This window comes from Anomaloglossus baeobatrachus, chromosome 4, assembly GCF_048569485.1.
Source record: "Anomaloglossus baeobatrachus isolate aAnoBae1 chromosome 4, aAnoBae1.hap1, whole genome shotgun sequence".
In the NCBI taxonomy this organism is placed as follows: Eukaryota; Metazoa; Chordata; class Amphibia; order Anura; family Aromobatidae; genus Anomaloglossus; species Anomaloglossus baeobatrachus.
In genome coordinates this window covers 446,049,622-446,072,271 of record NC_134356.1, presented here as the reverse complement: position 1 = coordinate 446,072,271, position 22,650 = coordinate 446,049,622, and the positions used below count along the sequence as shown (strand labels likewise).

The 22,650-nt window shown below is 54.6% G+C and overlaps 1 protein-coding gene across 1 annotated transcript in view; it reads left to right on the top strand.

Annotated features, from left to right (window-relative positions):
• Positions 1 to 22,650, top strand: part of CCDC33 (coiled-coil domain containing 33) — a 188,955-nt gene that overhangs the window by 16,903 nt on the left and 149,402 nt on the right. Inside the window, exon 5 of the mRNA XM_075343568.1 lies at positions 2,665 to 2,828. Within this exon, the coding sequence (XP_075199683.1) occupies positions 2,665 to 2,828 (164 nt within the window). The remainder of the gene's footprint in view (positions 1 to 2,664; positions 2,829 to 22,650) is intronic.

Here is a 22,650-nt window from a genome sequence, read left to right as displayed (position 1 = left end):
CATGCAGCCCCCCCAGGCCTCCATGAATCATGCAGCCAGCCCCCCCCCCAGGCCTCCATGCATCATGCAGCCAGCCTCCTCAGGCCTCCATATATGATGCAGTCAGCCCCCCCCAGGCCTCCATGTATGATGCAGCCAGCCCCCCCAGGCCTCCCTGGACTCACTGATTTATAATTAAAGGAAAAAAACACAAGTACTCTTCCTCTCTCCTCCTTCCACCGCTGCTCCATTCTCACCTCTCTCCTCATTTCCCCGCTGCTCCAGTCAGTGTCCTCCCGTCCTGCGCTCTGTGCTCTCAGCACAGCAGTCACACAGAAGTGACGTCACCGCACAGGCACAGGGGGAGAATGATGAAGCATGGAGCGGCGTGGGCCGCACGATGCTTTATCATTGCTGTGTGCGATGACTGGGGAGGGGGGCCCGGTGCCGCTGCCGGTGTCCGCAGTGGCAGCACTGGGTCATATAGCGGCCGCTTGGTCTGCAGAACAGCGCAGCTTCTCTCACAGAGAGGAGCTGGCTGCTGATCTGCAAGGTGGCCACGGGCCCCTAATCTGTTGGGCCCGGTCGCAATGCCGACCCCTGCCACCGCGGTAGTTACGCCCCTAGCTATAGCCAGTAATCTAAGTGATACATTATTGGATTAAGGATCTCTTTGTCTACATTATGTTGTTTTCAGATGCGGTAGCAAAATCCTGTTGACAGATTCCATTTAATTCAAACACAGTATTAGGCCCCTTTCACACGTCAGTGATTCTGGTACGTTTGTGCTTTTTTTTAAACGTACCAGAATCACTGACATACGCAGACCCATTATAATGAATGGGTCTGCTCACACGTCAGTGATTTTTCACTGCACGTGTCTCTGTTCGGCATTTTTTTCTGGCATCACTGATGTTCCACGGACCATGCAGTGGTGTGGTCCGTGAAACACGTGCCAGAAAAAAAGTGCTTTTAGAATAAAAATCATTTTTACTCACCCGGCGTCCAGCGATGTCCTCTGCAGCCCGTTCTCCCTGCTGCTTCTGAGCCGGCTCATTATTGTCGCGCATATTCAATATGCGCGACACAGCCGACCTGGAAGCAGCTGCTGCGGGGGTCAGCGCCGGCCGGATGCTGCACCGCGGGAGCGATCAGCACCATGGAGAGCGGGAGCGCGCACAGGTGAGTTGTTTTCTAAGTGCAATCACGGGCCACGGAGAACGGAGCCCGGATTGCACTTAGACAACCCACGTGTGCCGTGATTCACGGCACACGCAGGGACATGTGCGTGTTCTACACGCCAGTGAAAAACGTCAGTGTTTTTCACTGACGTGTGAAACGGGCCTTAGTAATGATATCAAATTGATGTCACCATATAAACAGCTGGTGGCTGATATTAAAGGGAACCTGTCATCTAGAATATGCGTTCTGACCTATCAGCAGACACATGTCTGCCCTAATTACACCTGCCTACCCATCCTTGTGTTGTAAAATTTTATAATATGAAAGTAATAAAAAATGTTTTCTTATCTTCATATTTCCTATGTAAATTAGGGAGCTTCTGGTCACAGGAGCAGCGCCTTGCCCTATGGACGTCTGCATACTTTCCGTAGTATCACGCCTCTGTGGGCGTGATACCATGGAGTCACACGAGCGACTTTACCGTCGCTCATTCTATCCTTCGCGCTTTGTGGCAGGCTTCTTTTCCGGGTGTTCACGCGCCGGCTTCAGACGTCTGAAACTGACAAGGAGAACCCGGAAGAGAAGCCTGCCGCAATAGTAAGTGTAAACGTGCGCAGGATAGAATGAGCGACGGTGACGTCGCTCATGTGACTCCATGGTATCACACCCACAGGGGCGTGATACCACGGAAAGCATGCAGGGGCAAGGCGCCGCCCCTGTGACCAGAAGCTCTCTAATTTACATAGGAAATATGAAGGTAATAAAACGTTTTCTATTACTTTCATATTATACAATTTTATAACACAGCGATGGGTAGGGAGGTGTAATTAGGGCACACATGCGTCTGCTGATAGGTCAGAATGCATATTCTAGGTGACAGGTTCCCTTTAATCAACAGCCTATTGAATTACACAGCATACTCACAGAATTTTCATGTTTTTGTAAATTAAAAATGGTCCAAAAATTATCTATCTTAGTCACTTGTGAACATACAGACCATTCTTTGCAGAACACTAATTCAAACTGACTGTGTTGCTGACAGAGGTACCATCATCCTGCTGTTACTGAGACAAGTGATGTGCCATATATTCCATAATGCCTCCACTGCCTTGCCACTAGTATACTTGCTGTATAAAAAGGAGGACATTTGTGGCTCCCTTTTTTATAATACTAGTGCCCGGATGGCTGATGGCAATGGTGTTGATGCTTTTGCTATTGCAAGTGGCATCCATTGCCATATCCACATTTTATTTTTCTATGAATTTTGAACAACACTAAAATAAACTTTTGACACGTATATGGCATAGCTATCAACTGTCTTGGATGCAGTGGGACTGTCTGGATGTTGGAGAGCTTTCTCGGAGGGCAGGGCTGCATACCAACCTTCACTCATTCTGTGCGATGTCTTGTCTCCTGCTGTGCAGGCTTCACTGCATGTGTTACTGAGATCATTCCTCGGTACTTCCATTGTTCTTTACCTTTATTAGCTTTTTTCATCCTTAGGTTAAAGAAAAGGCTCCTGCTCATGGTGACCCTGTGCAAGGTGCTGATGGAGAAAGCAAACACTTACCCCTTCCTGTAACTGAGAAACTTGTTGTCACCCTCCATTCAGCTACTCATATCCCTTTAAATACAGCTGGCTCTTTACCGATGCCCTTCATATTCCTGTAAGTATAGTGATCCGAGAACTTAAGGCCCCATCACACACAGAGATAAATCTTTGGCAGATCTGTGGTTGAAGTGAAATCATGGACATATTGTTCCATTTGTACACAGCCACAAACCTGGCACTGATTGTCCACAATTTCACTGCAACCACAGATCTGCCACAGATTTATCTCTGTGTGTGACAGGGCCTTTAGGCTTCACTCAAGGCCTCCATTCATATGACCATGTGAATAAAGCTGTGGAGTGTCATTGTAAAACAGATTATTTGTTTCTTATTTTCCTATTAACTCTATCACTCTACTATTTTATCTACTTAAAAATGGACTGTTATTGGGAGTTCTCTGAAGACAGGACGTTAGATAAATTAAAGAGATAATTCTTGCAATGAACAATTTTTATAGATAAATATACAGTGTTAAGATGGAGTATTGCTACTAATTAGGACGAATTGGACCAACATGCATTATGACTTCATAACTCAAGCGGTGTATGCAGGGGGGTGAGTGGGTCATTTCCTCAAAGATGTAGCTGTCGGCCACCTGATGCAGCTGTCCAAGGTGTCTCCTGTGGGCTGCATTTTGCCACCCCCCAAAGTGGGATTTGGCCATCTTCTGAGCTGGCTGTCAAGCAACACACCAGCTCCCAGACTACAAGTGAAGTCCTGACCACCAGCACTTTCGGGTTAGAGTGGTTCTACTACTGGTGGTTCTAATGATGCTTTCTGGTGCTGTTGTGACTAGTCGTTGGGGAGTTAGTTTCCCCAGACTAGTCGACCCTCTTTCCATGTTATCATGCCCCTGTGGGCATCCTGGACACGGGATTGGCAAACACTTAGCACAGGGGACGTGGCAGTGGTGTCACCCAATCACACCTAGTCAGGTACATGGATGATATGTGCTTGTGTCGCGGGCGGGGAGGAGGGTGTCAGCACACTACGCTCACCCCTTCTGCTCGGGTCCGGCGGCCGCTGCTCAGTGGTGGCTCGAGCTGTAGGCCGGATCCCGGGGGTTTCTCGAGCGGCACTCCTCGCCCGTGAGTGAAAGGGGTTGGTTGGGTGTGGGGATTGTTTATAGTCCGTGACGCCACCCACGGTTGTGGTGATTTCACCACCGCTGCTCAATACGGGGATCCCGGGGATGGTGATGCGGAGCAGCCAGGTGTTGTGTTGCCCCTCCGTGGGTAGGGGTTGGTGATCCCGGGGCCCGGTGATGGTTTGGGAGGTGCAGGGCCTGGTGGGCGCAGGGACGCGGGGACAGCGCTGTGCCTTGCGGCACTGTGGTACTCACTCAGCCTGAGACGTTGACACAGTTTTTACGGTAAACCAGACGGCTGGTAAGACGGTCCCACGGACGGCTGCAATTGCTCTCCCAGTAGGTGACGGTGATGTCCCTCTTCCTTGCACCTTTGTGTACTTGTTGGTTGCGATGGGTCCCCACCGGTAATCCGCTCCCCGGCTTCAAGCTGGGCCGGAGGAGCTCTACTCTTTGCCCGCAGGCGCTGGCCCTCAGAAACTGGTGCCCTGGCGGTGGCGATGTCTCTGTTGTACAGGTTGGGCTGTTGCCTTCACTCGGGACTTGGTTGTTGCGGGATCTATGTCCCCTTCACTGACGGATTCGGCAATTTACGGCGACTCCAAGCCTTGCCGGGGTCCGAGAGGCCCCTGCCCTGGTGCTGACTGTCCTTCGGAACACTGCTCCAGACCACCGGGCACACAGCCTACGGGGTCCTTCCAGGAACTTCCAAACGGTCCCCCTCCAGACAGTCACCGCCGTTGCTGACCTTGCTGACCTGCCCTGCACTTAGCTGGACTCTTCAGGCTTTACACACTCTTGCTGTTCTGTCACCACTCTTGCTTTCCTCCTTTACTACTTTTCTTTCTTCACTTTCACTTAGCTCTTTACTTTAGCCCTGTCTGGGCTACTCCTCCACTGCTTCCACTTCCTCCTCCCTGACTCAACTCCAACTCTAGACTGCCTGGTACTTCCCGCCTCCAGAGCTGTGATCTCCTCGGTGGGCGGAGCCAACCGCCTGGCCCACCCCCTGGTGTGAATCATCAGCCTCTGGAGGAAGGCAACAAGGATTTCTGGTTAGCTTAGATGTGCCTACCTGGGATGTAGGATGTGGTGGTGTGTGACCTGTGTCCCCTGGCTTGCCCAGGGCGACACATTCCCCCTTAGCAAAATGCAGACCGTCCGCGGGCTGCCGTCCAACACCGGATTTATTTTTCTGTGAAAGATAACATAATAATATAACATATTTACATTTTTAATAACTCTTCCCAAAACGGGAGGCACATTTCTTAAACGTTGCATAACGGTTTACGGTTACGGTTTCCGCTCTCTCCCACCCAAGCAACCTGGCCCTGATGCTGCCCCTAAAGCCCAGGCAGCACCCCTTGACCCACAGTCCGGCACAAGTCACCCGAGCGGGATCTGTCCTTCCCTCCAGAGGGTAGCCACCGGTTCCTTTGGTGGCTGGGCCCCAGCCTGCTCTGCTGAGGGCCCTCCCTCCAACCTGCCTCTCCGGAGGCGGCCTGCGGAAAACGGTAACTGCAAACAACATATTTACAAGCCACTAACGTCTGTGGTTGCCCTGCAAGTTCACGGGCTTGTCCATGGATAGTTCCCATGCAAAATAACTTTAAACGGTCCCCACAGGGACAACGATGCCGGCTCCGGCCGGTTCAATCAAACAGAAAATCAGGTAACTTCTTCGGTAATTTTACTTATCATCTTTCAACTTTTCAAACAAACAAGCTGGTGGTCCCAACGGGGACGGTGCTGCGGGCATCCGCTGCCCTACTCCGGTTGCTCAAGCTCTGGTGCCGCTGCCAAGGAAGGGAGGTCTGCGCTCGCTCGGGCCTCCGGGCCCCTCCTGAGTTTGGCGTCCAGCGCAAACCACCCCCGCTCCCCGAAGTACCGGGTGTATTGTACGATGTCGCCCGGCATCAGATTGCGGCCGGGATGCTCCTCAGGCAGGTGGGTATTCACATCCCGCCGGGCTATGAACACTTCGGCCTCCAGGCCTGGTTCGTAGATGAACCCGTAGCCCCGGCGGACATCAAACCGCCTCACCTGCCCCTCGTACAACGGTCCCCGGACACGGGCGGTTGCTTGCCGGAGGTTCTCTTTCTCCCGGATAGCTCTGGCTACCAGCTCGGCCTTCTTCCGCTCCCTCTCGGTGATCTCCAGGCCCAGCGGTACCGGCTCCCTATCCCAATACGGCGCTGCCGCCAGCACCGGCGCACGGGTCGGGCCCTGCGGGACATCCTGGACATTGCCCACTGTCAGGAATCTGGGCGGCATGTCCCGCGGTGTCTTGGCCTTGGGCGCTGCCTTGCAGCAGCAACCCGGCGCTACCTCAGCCGAGGTGTGGGGGATGGGCATAGGGGCTTTCCGCTGCTGGGCCTTCGGCTCGGAACGGGCTATCGGCTCCGGCTCGGGGAACTTCTCAAGGGATGCCTCCGGTTCGACCTTCGGAGTCTTCCACGGCAACACCTCCGGTTTACTACGGGCTCCGACTACAGGTTGGCCCGCCTGGGCGGGGACGCTGGGTACTGCTACCGGTTGCGGTGGTAGCAGGCCTAGTGGCGGGGTCACGGCCTCCGGGACGGGTGGCGAGGGAGGCGACGGGGGGAGAGGGTTTGGACCGGGCCCCACAGCCGCGATGACCGGCCCTTCAAGGGCATCGGGACGTGGGTCACTCACCCTCCCTTTCTCCGCCTCCTCCTCGCGTCTCCGCACGGTGGCTACAACGTCCGCTATGTCGGCCTCCCACTCCTCCATGAGGAGCTGCATCTTCACCTGCAGCCTTTGGTAGAGCTGCGCAGTTCGGATTTCCACCCACGCCGCGGTTCCAGGCGCGGGGGCTACGGTGTCGCGGGACGGCATCCACATGATGGCCTCTTTTTCTTTCCAGGAACGGTATGTATGCAGAGTCCTGGCGTCCCTGCTTTTATAGCCGCAGCTACATGCGTCCAGCCGCCATCGCGTCCCCCTTAGCTCTTTCCGGCCCCTCCTCTCTCGGGGCGGGGTTTTGGCCTTCGCGCCTCTACTGCTCGAGAAGACGCTCGAGCGGGAACTTTTCGCGCCAAAGATGGCGGCTTCTGAAATTTTTCTGCCGGATACCTCCGGCGGTAACAAGGCGCACCTCTACCAAACGGCAGAGCGGTAAGATCCTGTTCGTGACGCCAAGTTGTCGCGGGCGGGGAGGAGGGTGTCAGCACACTACGCTCACCCCTTCTGCTCGGGTCCGGCGGCCGCTGCTCAGTGGTGGCTCGAGCTGTAGGCCGGATCCCGGGGGTTTCTCGAGCGGCACTCCTCGCCCGTGAGTGAAAGGGGTTGGTTGGGTGTGGGGATTGTTTATAGTCCGTGACGCCACCCACGGTTGTGGTGATTTCACCACCGCTGCTCAATACGGGGATCCCGGGGATGGTGATGCGGAGCAGCCAGGTGTTGTGTTGCCCCTCCGTGGGTAGGGGTTGGTGATCCTGGGGCCCGGTGATGGTTTGAGAGGTGCAGGGCCTGGTGGGCGCAGGGACGCGGGGACAGCGCTGTGCCTTGCGGCACTGTGGTACTCACTCAGCCTGAGACGTTGACACAGTTTTTACGGTAAACCAGACGGCTGGTAAGACGGTCCCACGGACGGCTGCAATTGCTCTCCCAGTAGGTGACGGTGATGTCCCTCTTCCTTGCACCTTTGTGTACTTGTTGGTTGCGATGGGTCCCCACCGGTAACCCGCTCCCCGGCTTCAAGCTGGGCTGGAGGAGCTCTACTCTTTGCCCGCAGGCGCTGGCCCTCAGAAACTGGTGCCCTGGCGGTGGCGGTGTCTCTGTTGTACAGGTTGGGCTGTTGCCTTCACTCGGGACTTGGTTGTTGGGGGATCTACGTCCCCTTCACTGACGGATTCGGCAATTTACGGCGACTCCAAGCCTTGCCGGGGTCCGAGAGGCCCCTGCCCTGGTGCTGACTGTCCTTCGGAACACTGCTCCAGACCACCGGGCACACAGCCTACGGGGTCCTTCCAGGAACTTCCAAACGGTCCCCCTCCAGACAGTCACCGCCGTTGCTGACCTTGCTGACCTGCCCTGCACTTAGCTGGACTCTTCAGGCTTTACACACTCTTGCTGTTCTGTCACCACTCTTGCTTTCCTCCTTTACTACTTTTCTTTCTTCACTTTCACTTAGCTCTTTACTTTAGCCCTGTCTGGGCTACTCCTCCACTCCTTCCACTTCCTCCTCCCTGACTCAACTCCAACTCTAGACTGCCTGGTACTTCCCGCCTCCAGAGCTGTGATCTCCTCGGTGGGCGGAGCCAACCGCCTGGCCCACCCCCTGGTGTGAATCATCAGCCTCTGGAGGAAGGCAACAAGGATTTCTGGTTAGCTTAGATGTGCCTACCTGGGATGTAGGGTGTGGTGGTGTGTGACCTGTGTCCCCTGGCTTGCCCAGGGCGACACACTTGAGCATGCTGATGGTGGTCAGGCTGGTAGTGGTCAGGTGCCTGCTGACCTTGGTACTGGGGAATGATTAGCCAGGGATCTTACCATCTGTGGGTGCTCTGGGGAACAGTTGCCAGCATTCTCCTTATGGTCACCCCACTGCCTCTTCCTACCTGTTGTGGTGCTGCGAATCACTCCCCCTCTGCACTGCTGTCCATGCTCTGCATGACACTTTTCCAGGCTGGGGCAGGGCAAGAGGCCAGTAAATGTAAAGTGCTCCTCAGAGTGTCTCAGTGTAGCATCACTTTTCTCCTCGAACTTGCCATGGTGGGAGGAAGGAGGATCAGGTGGGGATTATGTGGTCCAGACTCTTGGCTAGTGAGACTAGACTGTGTAGGAAGAGAGGTTAGTACTGGGAAACAGACAGGAAGCATTTTCAGCCATCTAATCCACCACCTGCTCGCATTGTTCTGGCTTCAAAAGTGGTGTCCCATGCCCACTCTGCAAAGTGGGACAGGAATATTGGTCTAGATCAGTGATGGCGAACCTATGGCACGCGTGCCACCAGGGGCACGCTGAGCCCCTTCTACTGGCACGCGTGCTGTCGCCCGATCCTGCAGCTTTGGTCTGCTAGTGCAGTCGCGCCGGCAGATCAAATCTGTGTTGGAGCGGAGGAGACATTTCTCCTCCGCTCTGACACTCCTCCTCCCCCAGACTGCAGGTGTGTTGCCTAGGAGACGGAGGAGCGTCAGCGAGTGGCGCCGGCGTCGTCTGCTGGCCACGTGGGAACTGAGGACCCAGCAGCGCGCAGCGGTGGAGCGGGTGCAGGAAGGTAAGTTGTGTGTTGTTGTTTTTTTTTTGTTTTTTTGTTTTTTTTTTATAACTCGTGTGCGGCTGTGCCAAGGTGGGGATGGGGGGGCAGCGCCAGCGTGGGGTGGGGGTGGGGGAATGCACATGCCAGCGTGGGGTGGGGGGAACGCACATAGCAGCGTGGGGTGGGGGTGGGGGGGGAACGCACATGCTGGGGGGGGTGGGGGGGAACGCACATGCCAGCATGGGGTGGGAGAACACGCATGCCAGCATGGGGGGGGGACATGCATGCCAGCATGGGGGGGAAACATGCTTGCCAGCATGGGGGGGAACAATGCATGCGAGGGTGGGGAACAATGCATGCCAGGATGGGGAAACATGCATGGCAGGATGGAGGAAACATGCATGGCAGGATGGAGGAAATATGCATGTCAGGATGGAGGAAACATACATGCCAGGATGGGGAAACATGCATGTCAGGATGGAGGAAACATGCATGCCAGGATGGAGGAAACATGCATGCCAGGATGGAGGAAATATGCATGTCAGGATGGAGGAAACATGCATGCCAGGATGGAGGAAACATGCATGCCGGGATGGAGGAAACATGCATGCCAGGATGGAGGAAACATGCATGCCAGGATGGAGGAAACCTGCATGTCAGGATGGAGGAAACCTGCATGTCAGGATGGAGGAAACATGTATGTCAGGATGGAGGAAACATGCATGCCAGGATGGAGGAAACATGCATGGCAGGATGGGGAAAACATGCATGCCATGATGGGGAAACATGCATGCCATGATGGGGAAACATGCATGCCAGGATGGAGGAAACATGCATGTCAGGATGGAGGAAACATGCATGTCAGGATGGAGGAAACATGCATGTCAGGATGGAGGAAACATGCATGCCAGGATGGAGGAAACATACATGTCAGGATAGAGGAAACATGCATGCCAGGATGGAGGAAACATGCATGTCAGGATGGAGGAAACATGCATGTCAGGATGGGGAAAACATGCATGCCATGATGGGGAAACATGCATGCCAGGATGGAGGAAACATGCATGCCAGGATGGAGGAAACATGTATGCCAGGATGGAGGAAACATGCCACGATAGGGTACATTTACCAGGAAGGGGTACATTTACCTGGATGGGGGTAAATTAACCAGGATTGGGAACATTTACTAGGATGGAGGACATTTACCAGGAATGGGGTACATGCCGGGATGGGGGAACATTTACAAGGATGGGCAATATGTCAGGATGGGGTACATTTACCAGCATGGGGGAACATGCCAGAATGGGTAACATTTACCAGGATGGAGGACATTTACCAGGATGGGGCCATGATAGGGACAAATATACCAGAATGTAGGAAATATATATCAGGATGGGGGAGATGTTTACCAGGAAGTGGGCGAGGAAGGGGACAGAACTACACAATTATGGGGAGGGGATCCACTCGTACGTCTTTATGGGATTTCAAGATGTTCAGACTTTGAAATATAGATGTGGATTACAGGGTGACCTCTGATTGCATTCCAGACTAAAATCTCTGTCTAATATGCTGCAATTTTTCCAGAAAGATCAATCCAACTGCTGTGTCTGGAAAGGGCAGGGGCTCAGCTTCAATGTGTGGTAAGCATGCATGAGCGTGATGCCCCCTGCTGAAGAGAAGAGAAGACGGCAAAGGTAAGATTAAAATCAATTCTTTATATAATAGGATTGGTTGGCACTTCGGAAAAAAAATTGGGTTTAGGGCTACAGTTTGGGCACTCGGCCTGTAAAAGGTTCGCCATGACTGGTCTAGATGATAAATGTGTTTGTTGTATTCCAGCAGCAGGCCTCTGCATGCATCTCCATCAGCGGGACATCCATTTCCCTGTCCCTTACCACACACCTTGCATATTTTAAATTAGATATGCAGCTAAGAGGAGTATTAATAGGGACAAGAACAGAATACTGTAGATGTAGGCCTGAAAAGTAATTTTGATGTTATGTTGCAGCAGGAAGAACTGTAAGGCGGGCTTTGCACACTACGACATCGCAGGTGCGATGTCGGTGGGGTCAAATTGAAAGTGACGCACATCCGGCATCGCATGCGACATCGTAGTGTGTAAAGCCTAGATGATACGATTAACGAGCGCAAAATCGTCATAATCGTATCATCGGTGCACCATCGGCGCAATCCATAATTTCGCTGACGCGACGGTACGATGTTGTTCCTCGCTCCTGCGGCAGCACACATCTCTGTGTGTGAAGTCGCAGGAGCGATGAACATCTCCTACCAGCGTCATCGCGGCTTCCGTAGGATATGCGGAAGGAAGGAGGTGGGCAGGATGTTTACATCCTGCTCATCTCCGCCCCTCCGCCGCTATTGGCCGCCTGCCGTGTGACGTCGCTATGACGCCGCAAGACCCGCCCCCTTAGGAAGGAGGCGGGTCGCCGGCCAGAGCGACGGTCGCAGGGCAGGTGAGTGCATGTGAAGCTGGCATAGCGATAATGTTCGCTACGCCAGCTATCACACGATATCGTACCTGCGACGGGGGCGGGGACTATCGCGTGCGACATCGCAGCATCGGCTTGTGATGTTGCAACGTGCAAAGACCGCCTAAGGCTGCTTTCACACTTGCGTTGAACGGTATCTGTTGCTATCCGCCGCTTTGAGGAAATACGGTAACAATTGCAGGAAAACGTTTATTCCAAATAGACTTCTATTAGCTATGGATAGCAACGGATGGTCTTGCATCCGCCCCGCAGCGCATCAGTTGTTTTGTCGCTGACCGTCAGTGACCGTCGGGCGGAGGGAACGCTGACTGTAGCGTTTTTTGTTGCTCTAAAAAAATGCACTACGCAGGATTCCGTTGGGATCCGTTACGAGGCATAATGAATGTCTATGGTGCTGGATTCCGTCGTGATGTGTTTGGCGACGGATTCCAGTGCAGGATTCCGTCACGTTCTACTGAGCGTGCTCATCATGTCCAGCAGAACATTCTAAATCGTTTAAAAGCACTCCTGGTCTCTCTCTCTCTGTCGGTCGGTCTCTCTCTCTCTGTCGGTCGGTCTCTATCTCTCTCTCGGTCTATCTCTCTCTCCCTGTCAATGTCGGTCTCTCGCATTCTCTGTCGGTCTGTCTCTCCCTCTCTCCCCCCTCTCTCATACTCACTGATCACCGTCGCGGCACTGCACGGCTGTCACACTTCTCTGGCGGCGTCTCCTCTTTTGAAAATGCCGGCCGTTCATTATTCCATTTAGTATTCACTGCTTCCCCCACCCACCGGCGCCTATGATTGGTTGCAGTCAGACACGCCCCCACGCTGACTGACAGCTGTCTCACTGCAACTACAGTACAATAAATAAATAATTAAAAAAAAATGGCGTGTGGCCCCATCAATTTTGATACCAGCCAAGGTAAAGCCACACGGCTGAAGGCTGGTATTCTCAGGATGGGGAGCCCCACGTTATGGGGAGCCCCCCAGCCTAAAAATATCAGCCAGCAGCTGCCCGGAATTGCCGCGCAAGTCCCGAGACTCTACCCGGCTCATCCTGAATTGCCCTGGTGGGGTGCCAATCGGGGTAATAAGGAGTTAATGGCAGCAGCCCATAGGTGCCACTAAGTCCTAGGTTAATCATGGCAGGTGTCTATGAGACACCCAGAATGATTAACCTGTAAGTGAATGTAAATAAACACATACACCCTAAGAAATACTTTGTGGAATAAAAGATAAAAAAACACCCTGTTTCACCACTTTATTAATCCCCGAAAACCCCTCCAGGTCCGGCGTATTCCACACGAGGTCCCGCGACACATCCAGCTCTACTACATGAAGCTGACAGGAGCGGCTGTAGAACACCGCCGCTCTCTGTCACGTCACAGACGTAGTGTGTGTGGTGATGGTAGGTGCGGTAGTGCTGGGGTGTGTACGTTGATGATGATGCGGGCGGTCGTGCTTGTGTCTGTGCGGTGATGATGAGTGCGATAGTGTCTGGATGTGTGCAGGGATGATAGGTGCACTAGTCTCTATCTCTCTTTCTGTCTCTTTCTCTCTCCGGTTTCCTTCAAAAGTATAATGTCAGGGCCCCCATTTGCTTAAAATGGGGGACCCATGGTCGCACAGACCCCAGAGTAATTTGCCTGCTTCGTTTTGGGTACTTCTATGTTCTTTTCTCTGCATCTGCGCTCTCTGGCTTTGTTTTTCTTATCTTTCTGTCAACAGAGTACTTACCAGGGCAAAGGTCATTTAGGCTGGTTTCACACTACGTTTATTTAACATCCGTCCATAACGTTTTTTTAGCGGACAAGCGGATCCAGTGCAAATGCGTTTTCATTTCAATGCATTTGCAATGGACTCGCGTTAACATCCGTTCACCTGCGTTTGCGTGCGTTATAGTGAGGATCCAGTGACTTGCAGTTTTTTAACATGTTTCAAAAACGCTACTTGTAGCGTTTTTGAGCTCCGTCCAAATACTGCAAATTGCTGGATCCTGACTAAACAGCACGCGAACGCAGGTGAACGCTGGCATGCTGATAGACAGGATCCTGCTTTTGTACTGAGCATGCCCAGAAAGTACTGAGCATGCCCAGAACCAGTCTCGCGTGATCTGTCTCTCTCTCCTCTTCCCTCTCTCACCCTCTCTCTCTCTATCTCTGTCTTTCCCCCTTCCTCCCCTTCCTCTCTCCCACCTGAGAGCTGCGGACACTCGTAACCAAGGTAAATATCGCGTAACCACTTATCTTAGTTACCCGATGTTTACGTTGGTTACGTGTGCAGACAGCCCTGCTCCTAGCAGCTGCAGACACTCGTAACCAAGATAAATATCGGGTATCCAAGGCCGATGTTTACCTTGGTTACCAGCGTCTGCAGCTGTCAGATGCCGGCTCCCAGTCTAGTTCCCCTCACTCCCGATCACATGACTCCTTTGCCCGCCCCTAAACATCCAGTGACAGGATCCTGCAAAATAACAGATGTGTTTGCATACGTTATTTGCTGTAAAAGCAGGATCCGTATTTCCGCTAAAATAACGTTAAGGACGGATGTTAAATAAACGTAGTGTGAAACCAGCCTTAGTCATCAGCTGTGTGTCAAAGCAGTTTTGAACCAGTCCCAGCTGGTTCTCTTGGCACCCTTTTTCCTGCACTAGGATTGGTGGTTTTCATAACAGTGCAGGAAAATCGTCTATTTAAAGCCAGACTGTTGGGCTCAGCTGTCAGTCGGCGCTTTGAAGAAGCTTAAAGATCCCCTCCCTCTCTACCTTATTTTTCGGACTATAAGACGCACTTTTTTTCTCCCCAAATATTGGGGAAAAGTGGGGGGGTGCATCTTATAGTCTGAATGTAGGGCTGCAGGGAATGAGGGTGCTGCAGTGGAGCGAGTCATCGGCGGCACGAGCAGGCTGTAGCAGCGCCTGCCGTGACCACATGGGCCTGCTCATTTCATATGCACGCCCATCCTCCCTGGGCGGAGGCTGCGTGCATATGTCGCGGGCGGGGAAGGACGCCGCTGCGCTGCGCTCGTTAATGCTCGGGTCCGGCGCTGATGCGATGGCTGCTCGGTGGCTCGAGCGGTGGGCCGGATCCAGGGACTCGAGCGGCGCTCCTCGTCCGTGAGTGAAAGGGGGTAGTTTGGTTTGGGGATTTGGTCTGTGACACCACCCACGGGTTGTGGTGAAGTTGGGCACCACCGCTGCTGGTGACAGGGATCCTGGGAGCGATGGCAGGGGGCAGATAGGATGTTGTTTTCCCCCTCCGTGGGTAGGGGTTGGTGGTCCCGGGCCCGGTGAGATGCCGGGGAGGCAGGGTTGGATGGGTGCAGGGTCGCTTGGACTGCGCAGCGCGGTGCCAGACGGCACGGTAGTACTCACTCAGCCACAAAGGTACGCAAAGTCTCTGGTAAACCAAACGGCTGGATAGACGGGTCCTACAGCCGGCTGCTGTGGCTTCTCCTGGACGGTTAGTGGTGGCTGCCTTTCCCTGCACCTTTGTGTATGTTCGGTCCCGATGGATTCCCACCGGTAACCCGCTCCCCAGCGTATATATGTGCCAGAGGAGCCCTTTTGCCCGCAGGCTCTGGCCCTTGGAACTCTAGCTGTGGCGGTAGCTGTATTTCCTTCTGTTGGTTGGACGGTTGCCTTCAATCGGGTCTTGGCTGTTAGGAAACCCCTGGGGTTCCGTTCACTGACGGATTTGACCTCTAATGGCGACTCCAAGCCTGGTCGGGGTCCGTAGGCCCTGCCTGTGTGTGCTGGCTTCACTTCGCTCCCCGGTTCGGTACCGGTGGGCCACCGCCCGTCCCCGGTCCTACGGTTCCGCGTTGATCTGCCTCTCCTGCAGACGGCCACCACCGTCTGCCAACCTTGCTCTTAGTGCCCGGGCCACACACCCGGACACGGTCAGTTTGCTCCTCTCCTACCACTTCCCTAACTGAACTGTACTTCTCACTCACTGATCTGACTTCCTTTCCCCGCCTTCAGGACTGTGTACTCCTCATTGGGTGGGGCCAACCGCGTGGCTCCACCCCACCTGGTGTGGACATCAGCCCCTGGAGGGAGGCAACGAGGATTTTGTGTCTCGCTGATGTGCCTGTCTCAGGGTGGGGGTGTATGTTGTAGTACCTGTGACGACCTGGCTAGTCCAGGGCGCCACATTCCCCCTTGGTTAAATGCAGACCGTCCGCGGGCTGACCGTCCATCACCGGTTTTATTTTTCTTTTCAACTGTAAAAATAATAATAAATAACATGTAACGGTAAACATTAAGCATACTTCAGGTCATCTTGAACGTTGCAAAAACACAGATATTTACATTTCTAATAGCAATGGACGGCTTCCGCTCTCCCACCCAAGCAACCTAGCCCTAATGCTGCCCCTAAGAAGTGGGCAGCACCCCTTGACCCCAGTCCAGATCCAGGCTGCCCGAGCGGGAATGGGTACGGTGCCTCGCACCCGGCTGTCACTTCAGGGGACCCCACGTCCATGGGGGACCCCTGACCCCCGGAGGATCGCCACCGGTTGCAGTAGTGGCGGGCCTGGGCCATCTCTTTCCTCCAGGCCCATCCTCCAAATCACCCTCTCCGGAGGCGGTAACGGAAACATGCCCCAACTTATTTACAATCCCACCAGTTCGTGGGTGCCCTGCAAGTTCTCAGGCATGTCCATGAAGAGTTCCACGTGCCAACGGTACAAAGGATCCCTACGGGGACAACTTGCCGGCAACGGCCGGGTCAATCACGGTGTCAATCAGGTTACTTTCTCGGTTGATTCATTCATTTACTCATTTACACATTCAACATATAACAGGTTACGGTACTGGTGGTCCCAACGGGGACAACGGTGCAACGGAAGGACCGCTGCCTACTCCGACTCTTCCTCTGAGGGAGCCTCACCCTCCGCTGCCAATATTTCAAACATGCGGTAGCAGGCCTGTTGGGAAAGGGCCGCCCGGTATCCATTTCCACCGGCGCGCAGGACATAGAAAGCTACCAGCCCACTGCCGTGACGAAGACTCTCACCCGCTTCCTCGGACTCCAAAGCTGGCTCTGTATCAGGTCCGGAATCGTCACTCCTAACCCCCTTACGGTCATGCGCTCCCTCTAGGGCCAGGCGGACTACCGGGGCCTTCTTCTCCTCTGCGCCAGGTGAGTCGTTACCAGTCGCAGCAGCATCCGGGCCTGCAGCCCCCTCAAGCTCTCCGACCTCTGGACCCTCGGCACTCAGCATTTCGGGTCCCACCGCCGTAGCACGGGGCAGCAGGTCAGGCAAGTTAGCGCTGGGGAGCCCCATGGGTAGTGGCAGGGATGGTACAAGGGCCAGGATCGGACCAGGTCTCCCAGCCGCAGTGGCCGGTCCCTGTGGGACATGGAGGCGTGGGTCACTCACCAGCTCCGTCACGTCGGCTCCCATCTCGTGCCTCTGGGCAATCGCAACCAGCGCTTCCACCTCGGTGGTCCACTGCTCCGCCTGGAGACGTATCTGATTCCGATGACGTTGGTTAGACTCAGTTACTCGGGCCCTCCTCCATGCCACGGTCCCGGGCGGGGGCTGCTGGGCCTCGGGCGGTGCAGGCGGGGCTGACATGGTGTCGCGGCTTCAGGGTTCCAGGAACCGGGTTTTTTACAGAGTCCTGGCGTCCCTGCTTTCACGGCCTCGGTTTACATGCGGCCGGACGCCATCCATCCCCCCTTGGTCTTTTCTCGGCACCTCCTCTTCAGGGGCGGGGCTTCGGCTTTCACGCCTCCACTGCTTGAGAAGACGCTCAAGCGGGAAAATCTTCGCGCCCAAGATGGCGGATTCTGAATTTTTTCGGCCGGACACCGCCGGCGGGGCACAAGGCGCACCAGCCGGCAGAACGGTAAGATCCTGTTTGTGACGCCAAGTTGTCGCGGACGGGGAAGGACGCTGCTGCGCTGCGCTCGCTAACGCTCGGGTCCAGCGCTGATGCGATGGTTGCTCGGTGGCTCGAGTGGTGGGCCGGATCCGGGGACTCGAGCGGCGCTCCTTGCCCGTGAGTGAAAGGGGGTAGTTTGGTTTGGGGATTTGGTCCGTGACGCCACCCACGGGTTGTGGTGAGGTTGGGCACCACCGCTGCTGGTGACAGGGATCCCGGGAGCGATGGCAGGGAGCAGCTGGGATGTTGTTTTCCCCCTCCGTGGGTAGGGGTTGGTGGTCCCGGGGCCCGGTGAGATGATGGGGAGGCAGGGTTGGATGGGTGCAGGGTTGCTTGGACTGCGCAGCGCGGTGCCAGACGTCACGGTAGTACTCACTCAGCCACAAAGGTACGCAAAGTCTCTGGTAAACCAAACGGCTGGATGGACGGGTTCCGCAGCCGGCTGCTGTGGCTTCTCCTGGACGGTTAGTGGTGGCTGCCTTTCCCTGCACCTTTGTGTATGTTCAGTCCCGATGGATTCCCACCGGTAACCCGCTCCCCAGCGTATATATGAGCCGGAGGAGCCCTTTTGCCCACAGGCTCTGGCCCTTGGAACTCTAGCTGTGGCAGCAGCTGTATTTCCTTCTGTTGGTTGGACGGTTGCCTTCAATCGGGTCTTGGCTGTTAGGAAACCCCTGGGGTTCCGTTCACTGACGGATTTGACCTCTAATGGCGACTCCAAGCCTGGTCGGGGTCCGTAGGCCCTGCCTGTGTGTGCTGGCTTCACTTCACTTGTACTCCTCAGTGGGTGGGGCCAACCGCCTGGCTCCACCCCACCTGGTGTAAACATCAGCCCCTGGAGGGAGGCAACAGGGATTTTGTGTCTGGCTGATGTGCCTGTCTCAGGGTGGGGGTGTATGTTGTAGTACCTGTGACGACCTGGCTAGTCCAGGGCGCCACACATAATTAACAGCCGGCCCGCGTGATCACCCCTGGTAACTACGTGATGATGTGCGGCTATATTCACTGCCCCCCGTACATCATCATCAGCGTGGGGTACAGTGAATAAGTACGGTATACTCACCGGTCCCTGCAGTTTCGCGATGTCCTCCTGTCTGACGACTTGCTGATCTGTGTAGAGAGCGGTGAGCACAGAGATGACGTCATCGCTGTGCGCACATGGCTCCACACACATCAGCGGGCGGCAGACAGGAGGACATTGCGATGCTGCAGGGGAACAGTGACGGCTCCACACAGGTCAGCGGCGCTGCTGCTGACACACAGGAAGATGGTAGATGCTGCTGGAGTGAGGAAAGGTGAGTATAAATGTTTATTGTTTTCTGTGCCATAGGATACAGGGCATATACCAGGATGGGGGTATTTAGCAGGATGAGGGCGTATACCAGGATGGGGGTATATAACAGGATGGGGGTATATAACAGGATGGGGGTATATAACAGGATGGGGGTATATAGCAGGATGGGGGTATATAGCAGGATGGAAGTATTTATAAGGATTGGGGTAATTAGCAGGATGGGGGTAATTAGCAGGATGGGGGTATATAGCACGATGGGGGTATATAGCAGGATGGGGGTATATAGCAAGATGGAAGTATTTATCAGGATGGGGGTAGTAAGCAGGATGAGGGTAGTTAGCAGGATGGGGGTATATAGCAGGATGGGGGTATATAGCAGGATGGAAGTATTTATAAGGATGGGGGTATATAACAGGATGGGGGTATATAACAGGATGGGGGTATATAGCAGGATGGGGGTATATAGCAGGATGGGGGTATATAGCAGGATGGAAGTATTTATCAGGATGGGGGTAGTTATCAAGATGAGGGTAGTTAGCAGGATGGGGGTATATAGCAGGATGGGGGTATATAGCAGGATGGGGGTATATAGCAGGATGGGGGTATATAACAGGATGGGGGTATATAACAGGATGGGGGTATATAACAGGATGGGGGTATATAGCAGGATGGGGGTATATAGCATGATGGGGGTATATAGCAGGATGGAAGTATTTATCAGGATGGGGGTAGTTAGCAAGATGAGGGTAGTTAGCAGGATGGGGGTGTGAGGCAAATCCCGGGATATGAAGATGAATTATGACTCCAGTCATAATCCCTCATCACTCCCTGGCAGTGCCCCCTCCCTTCTTGTTCTCAGTGTTCCACTTACACCTCCATGGCCATGTCCTGTGATATGGAGATGAGGTGGTGTGGGAACAATGGACACAGGATGACTCCCTGCCGTCACCCTGTAGTAGGAGCTGCTAGCTAGTTAGCAAGGCTATGGAAATAGCCAGACAGAACGACTCCAGTAAAAAATGGTTCATATCTCGCAAGCCATATTTCCGATAAATATGGCAACCATAAAAATGGTGTCTCCGCGTGCGGACGATGCCGGCACACCCTTTTTATGGGAGCAGGACATTGGGAAATGCCCCAGGCGTGATATCAGCCAATGGGGAACTGGCAGACAGGTCATGAGTCCCCTCGTTCTGTGGCTAAATTCATAGCTGTCACAATGAGAGCATTGGCGTCCGCCTACGACGCTCCCAGGTAAAGTTATGGCCCATATTCCATGTTGGGATATTGTCCATAACTCAAGCCAGGGGTGGAGCAGTGCTCCCTGTGAGGTCACGAAGGTAGGAGGGGACCTGGATTTGGCCAGGTTGATAACCCTACTTCGGCCATTTTCCAGGGTTCTTTTCGCTGGGGGCACGTGTAGGAAACATCTGTGGGAAGGATCCTAGAAACCTGGCCTACAGCGCCCCCCTGTGGCCAGACGCAACAAGGTAACTGCTGGAACTGTGTATGCCTGTTTGTAACCCATGCTTTGATTGTAACTGTACTCTGACATAACTGTATATTCTGTAGATTCCCTATTGTATATATTGTAGTTTCTAGTGTGGCTTTAGGCTGATTAAATTATATAATTAATCTTGGGCTGTTCTGTTATCTCGATCTTGAATCCCACGTCTGTGTGTTCGGCTAATAGTTACCGTAAATCGGTTGGTGGCAGCGAATTGTGCCAAGGATTATTGTGGGGAGGCCAGTGAGATTCGGGGAGATTTTATATATTCCGCCCGCGGAGGTCGGGGGAATATATACCTTACTCTCACCGGGGACCCTTCAATAATCGGCATAAGTAGTATAGCGGCCTCCTTGCTTATCGTCGGGCAATTCCATAATTGGCCTGACTATAAGAGGGGCGCTAGAGAGCGCATCACGTGCTCTGTCTGTCGGTCGGGAGGTATAAAGGAGGGGTGACCCCCACTTGTTACCCCCCGATTGTGACGTACTGGTAGCCAGCGCGGGGGATTTCTGAGTGACCCCCCCGGTGGTTTGTGACATATTGGTGGCATAGCGGTGTGATCGAGATAATAGTGTGTGTGAGTGTGAGACCCATACTCCCAGACACTAAAGACTGCCTGCAGCAGCTGTGGCTGCTGGGGTCTTCAGACTAGCTCAACACTAGAGTGTCAGAGTGCAGATACTGTAAGGTGTGTGGAGGCATCAGGTGTCAGTTCTGTGTCAGTGACCAAAAGTCTGCAAGAATGGCTGATGGCACCAGGAGCAGAGCTATGCAACTGGCCAATGCTAAGGCAGGAGCCGAAGAGAGGGAGGACGGTGCTGTGGACAGCAATGAGGAGGTTGCCCACGAGTCCTCCAGGAGCTCGACGCCAGAAAACCGTTCTGCCGAGGACATTGCACAACCTGGCAATTATGGACAAGATGAGGAGCAGCTCACCCAAGGTTCCTCAACGAGCCAGATGCCAGCCCTCCGCTCTGAAAGGGACAGTGAATCGCCTAGCTCTGCAGCGTGCCGCAGATCACCACGTGCCATTCCACCGAGCCTGGGAGGCTCGGATAGCCTTCTTCAAATGGCTATGGCCCTTCTCCAGGCTGGAGACCAGAAGGGCTACAAGGAACTCCTGGCAGAGCGCAGGGCAGAGCGGCAGGCAGCGCGTGACGCTGAGGCTGCGGAGCGGCACGCAGAGCGTGAGGCTGCGGAGCGAGAGCGGCAGGCAGCGCGTGAAGAGCGAGAGCGAGAGCGACAGGCAGACCGTGACTACCAGCTGCAGCTAGCTCAGCTCCGGCCCTCATCAGCCACACGTGACCTTCGAGACACCAAACTTCCAAAGGTCCGTGTTGAGGACTTCCCAGTGCTGGAGAAGGATGGAGACTTGGACTCTTTCTTGACTGCTTTTGAACGGACTTGCCTGCAGCACCATCTGGACAAGGACCAGTGGGCCAAATACCTGACCCCCCGTTTAAGGGGTAAGGCCCTGGATATCCTTGGGGACTGGCCTGCTGAGGCAGATCAGGGCTACGACACCATCAAGCGGGCCCTGATCCAACAGTACAACCTCACTCCGGAGTCCTACCGCAAGAAGTTCCGGACCCTGCAGAAGGGACCAAAGGACTCCTGGGCTGACCACCGGCGGGCACTTGCCCGAGCTGCCGACCACTGGACCCAAGGCCTGCAGCTTTCCACCGGACCAGAGATCCTGGACTTGGTCATCACGGAGCAACTCTTGTGGAACTGCCCTGAGGATCTCCGCCAGTTCATCCGAGACCCGAAGCCAAAGGGGTCCACGGCTACAGCTGCCCTGGCCGATGACTACACCAACAATCGGGCTCCTGAAGCCAGGAGAGCAGCCACCAGCAGCACCTGGAGAGGGGGTAAGATGAATTCTGCGACTGCCCCACCTGCCCCTAGACTGCAGGGGGTGTCCCCCTCAACTCCCCTCTCCAGGCCCGTGGCAGAGCCAAGACGGTGCCACCAGTGCAACCTACCTGGACACTTCAAGGCCATGTGCCCTCAGCGTCCCAAGGCCCCGGCTCCGTCCCCGTCCCAAGGGCCGCCCAAGGTGTATTGTGTGGGTGGGGGTGGTGGTAGGTCCCTGGACAGCTTCCAACCTGTCACCGTCGGCCGGTCTGTGACCATAGGACTGCGAGACAGCGCCTCGGAGGTGACTCTGGTGCGGCCTGAGATGGTGTCCCCCCAAGACTTGATCCCTGGAAAAACCCTCGCTGTCTCCGGGATTGGAGGCATTGACCCGGCGCTGCCTGTTGCTGACATTTATGTGGACTGGGGCGCAGGGCGAGGGGTGAGGGAGGTGGGGGTAACTGATCGGATCCCCGCAAACGTGCTACTTGGGACAGATTTGGGGCAGATAACCTCCCAGT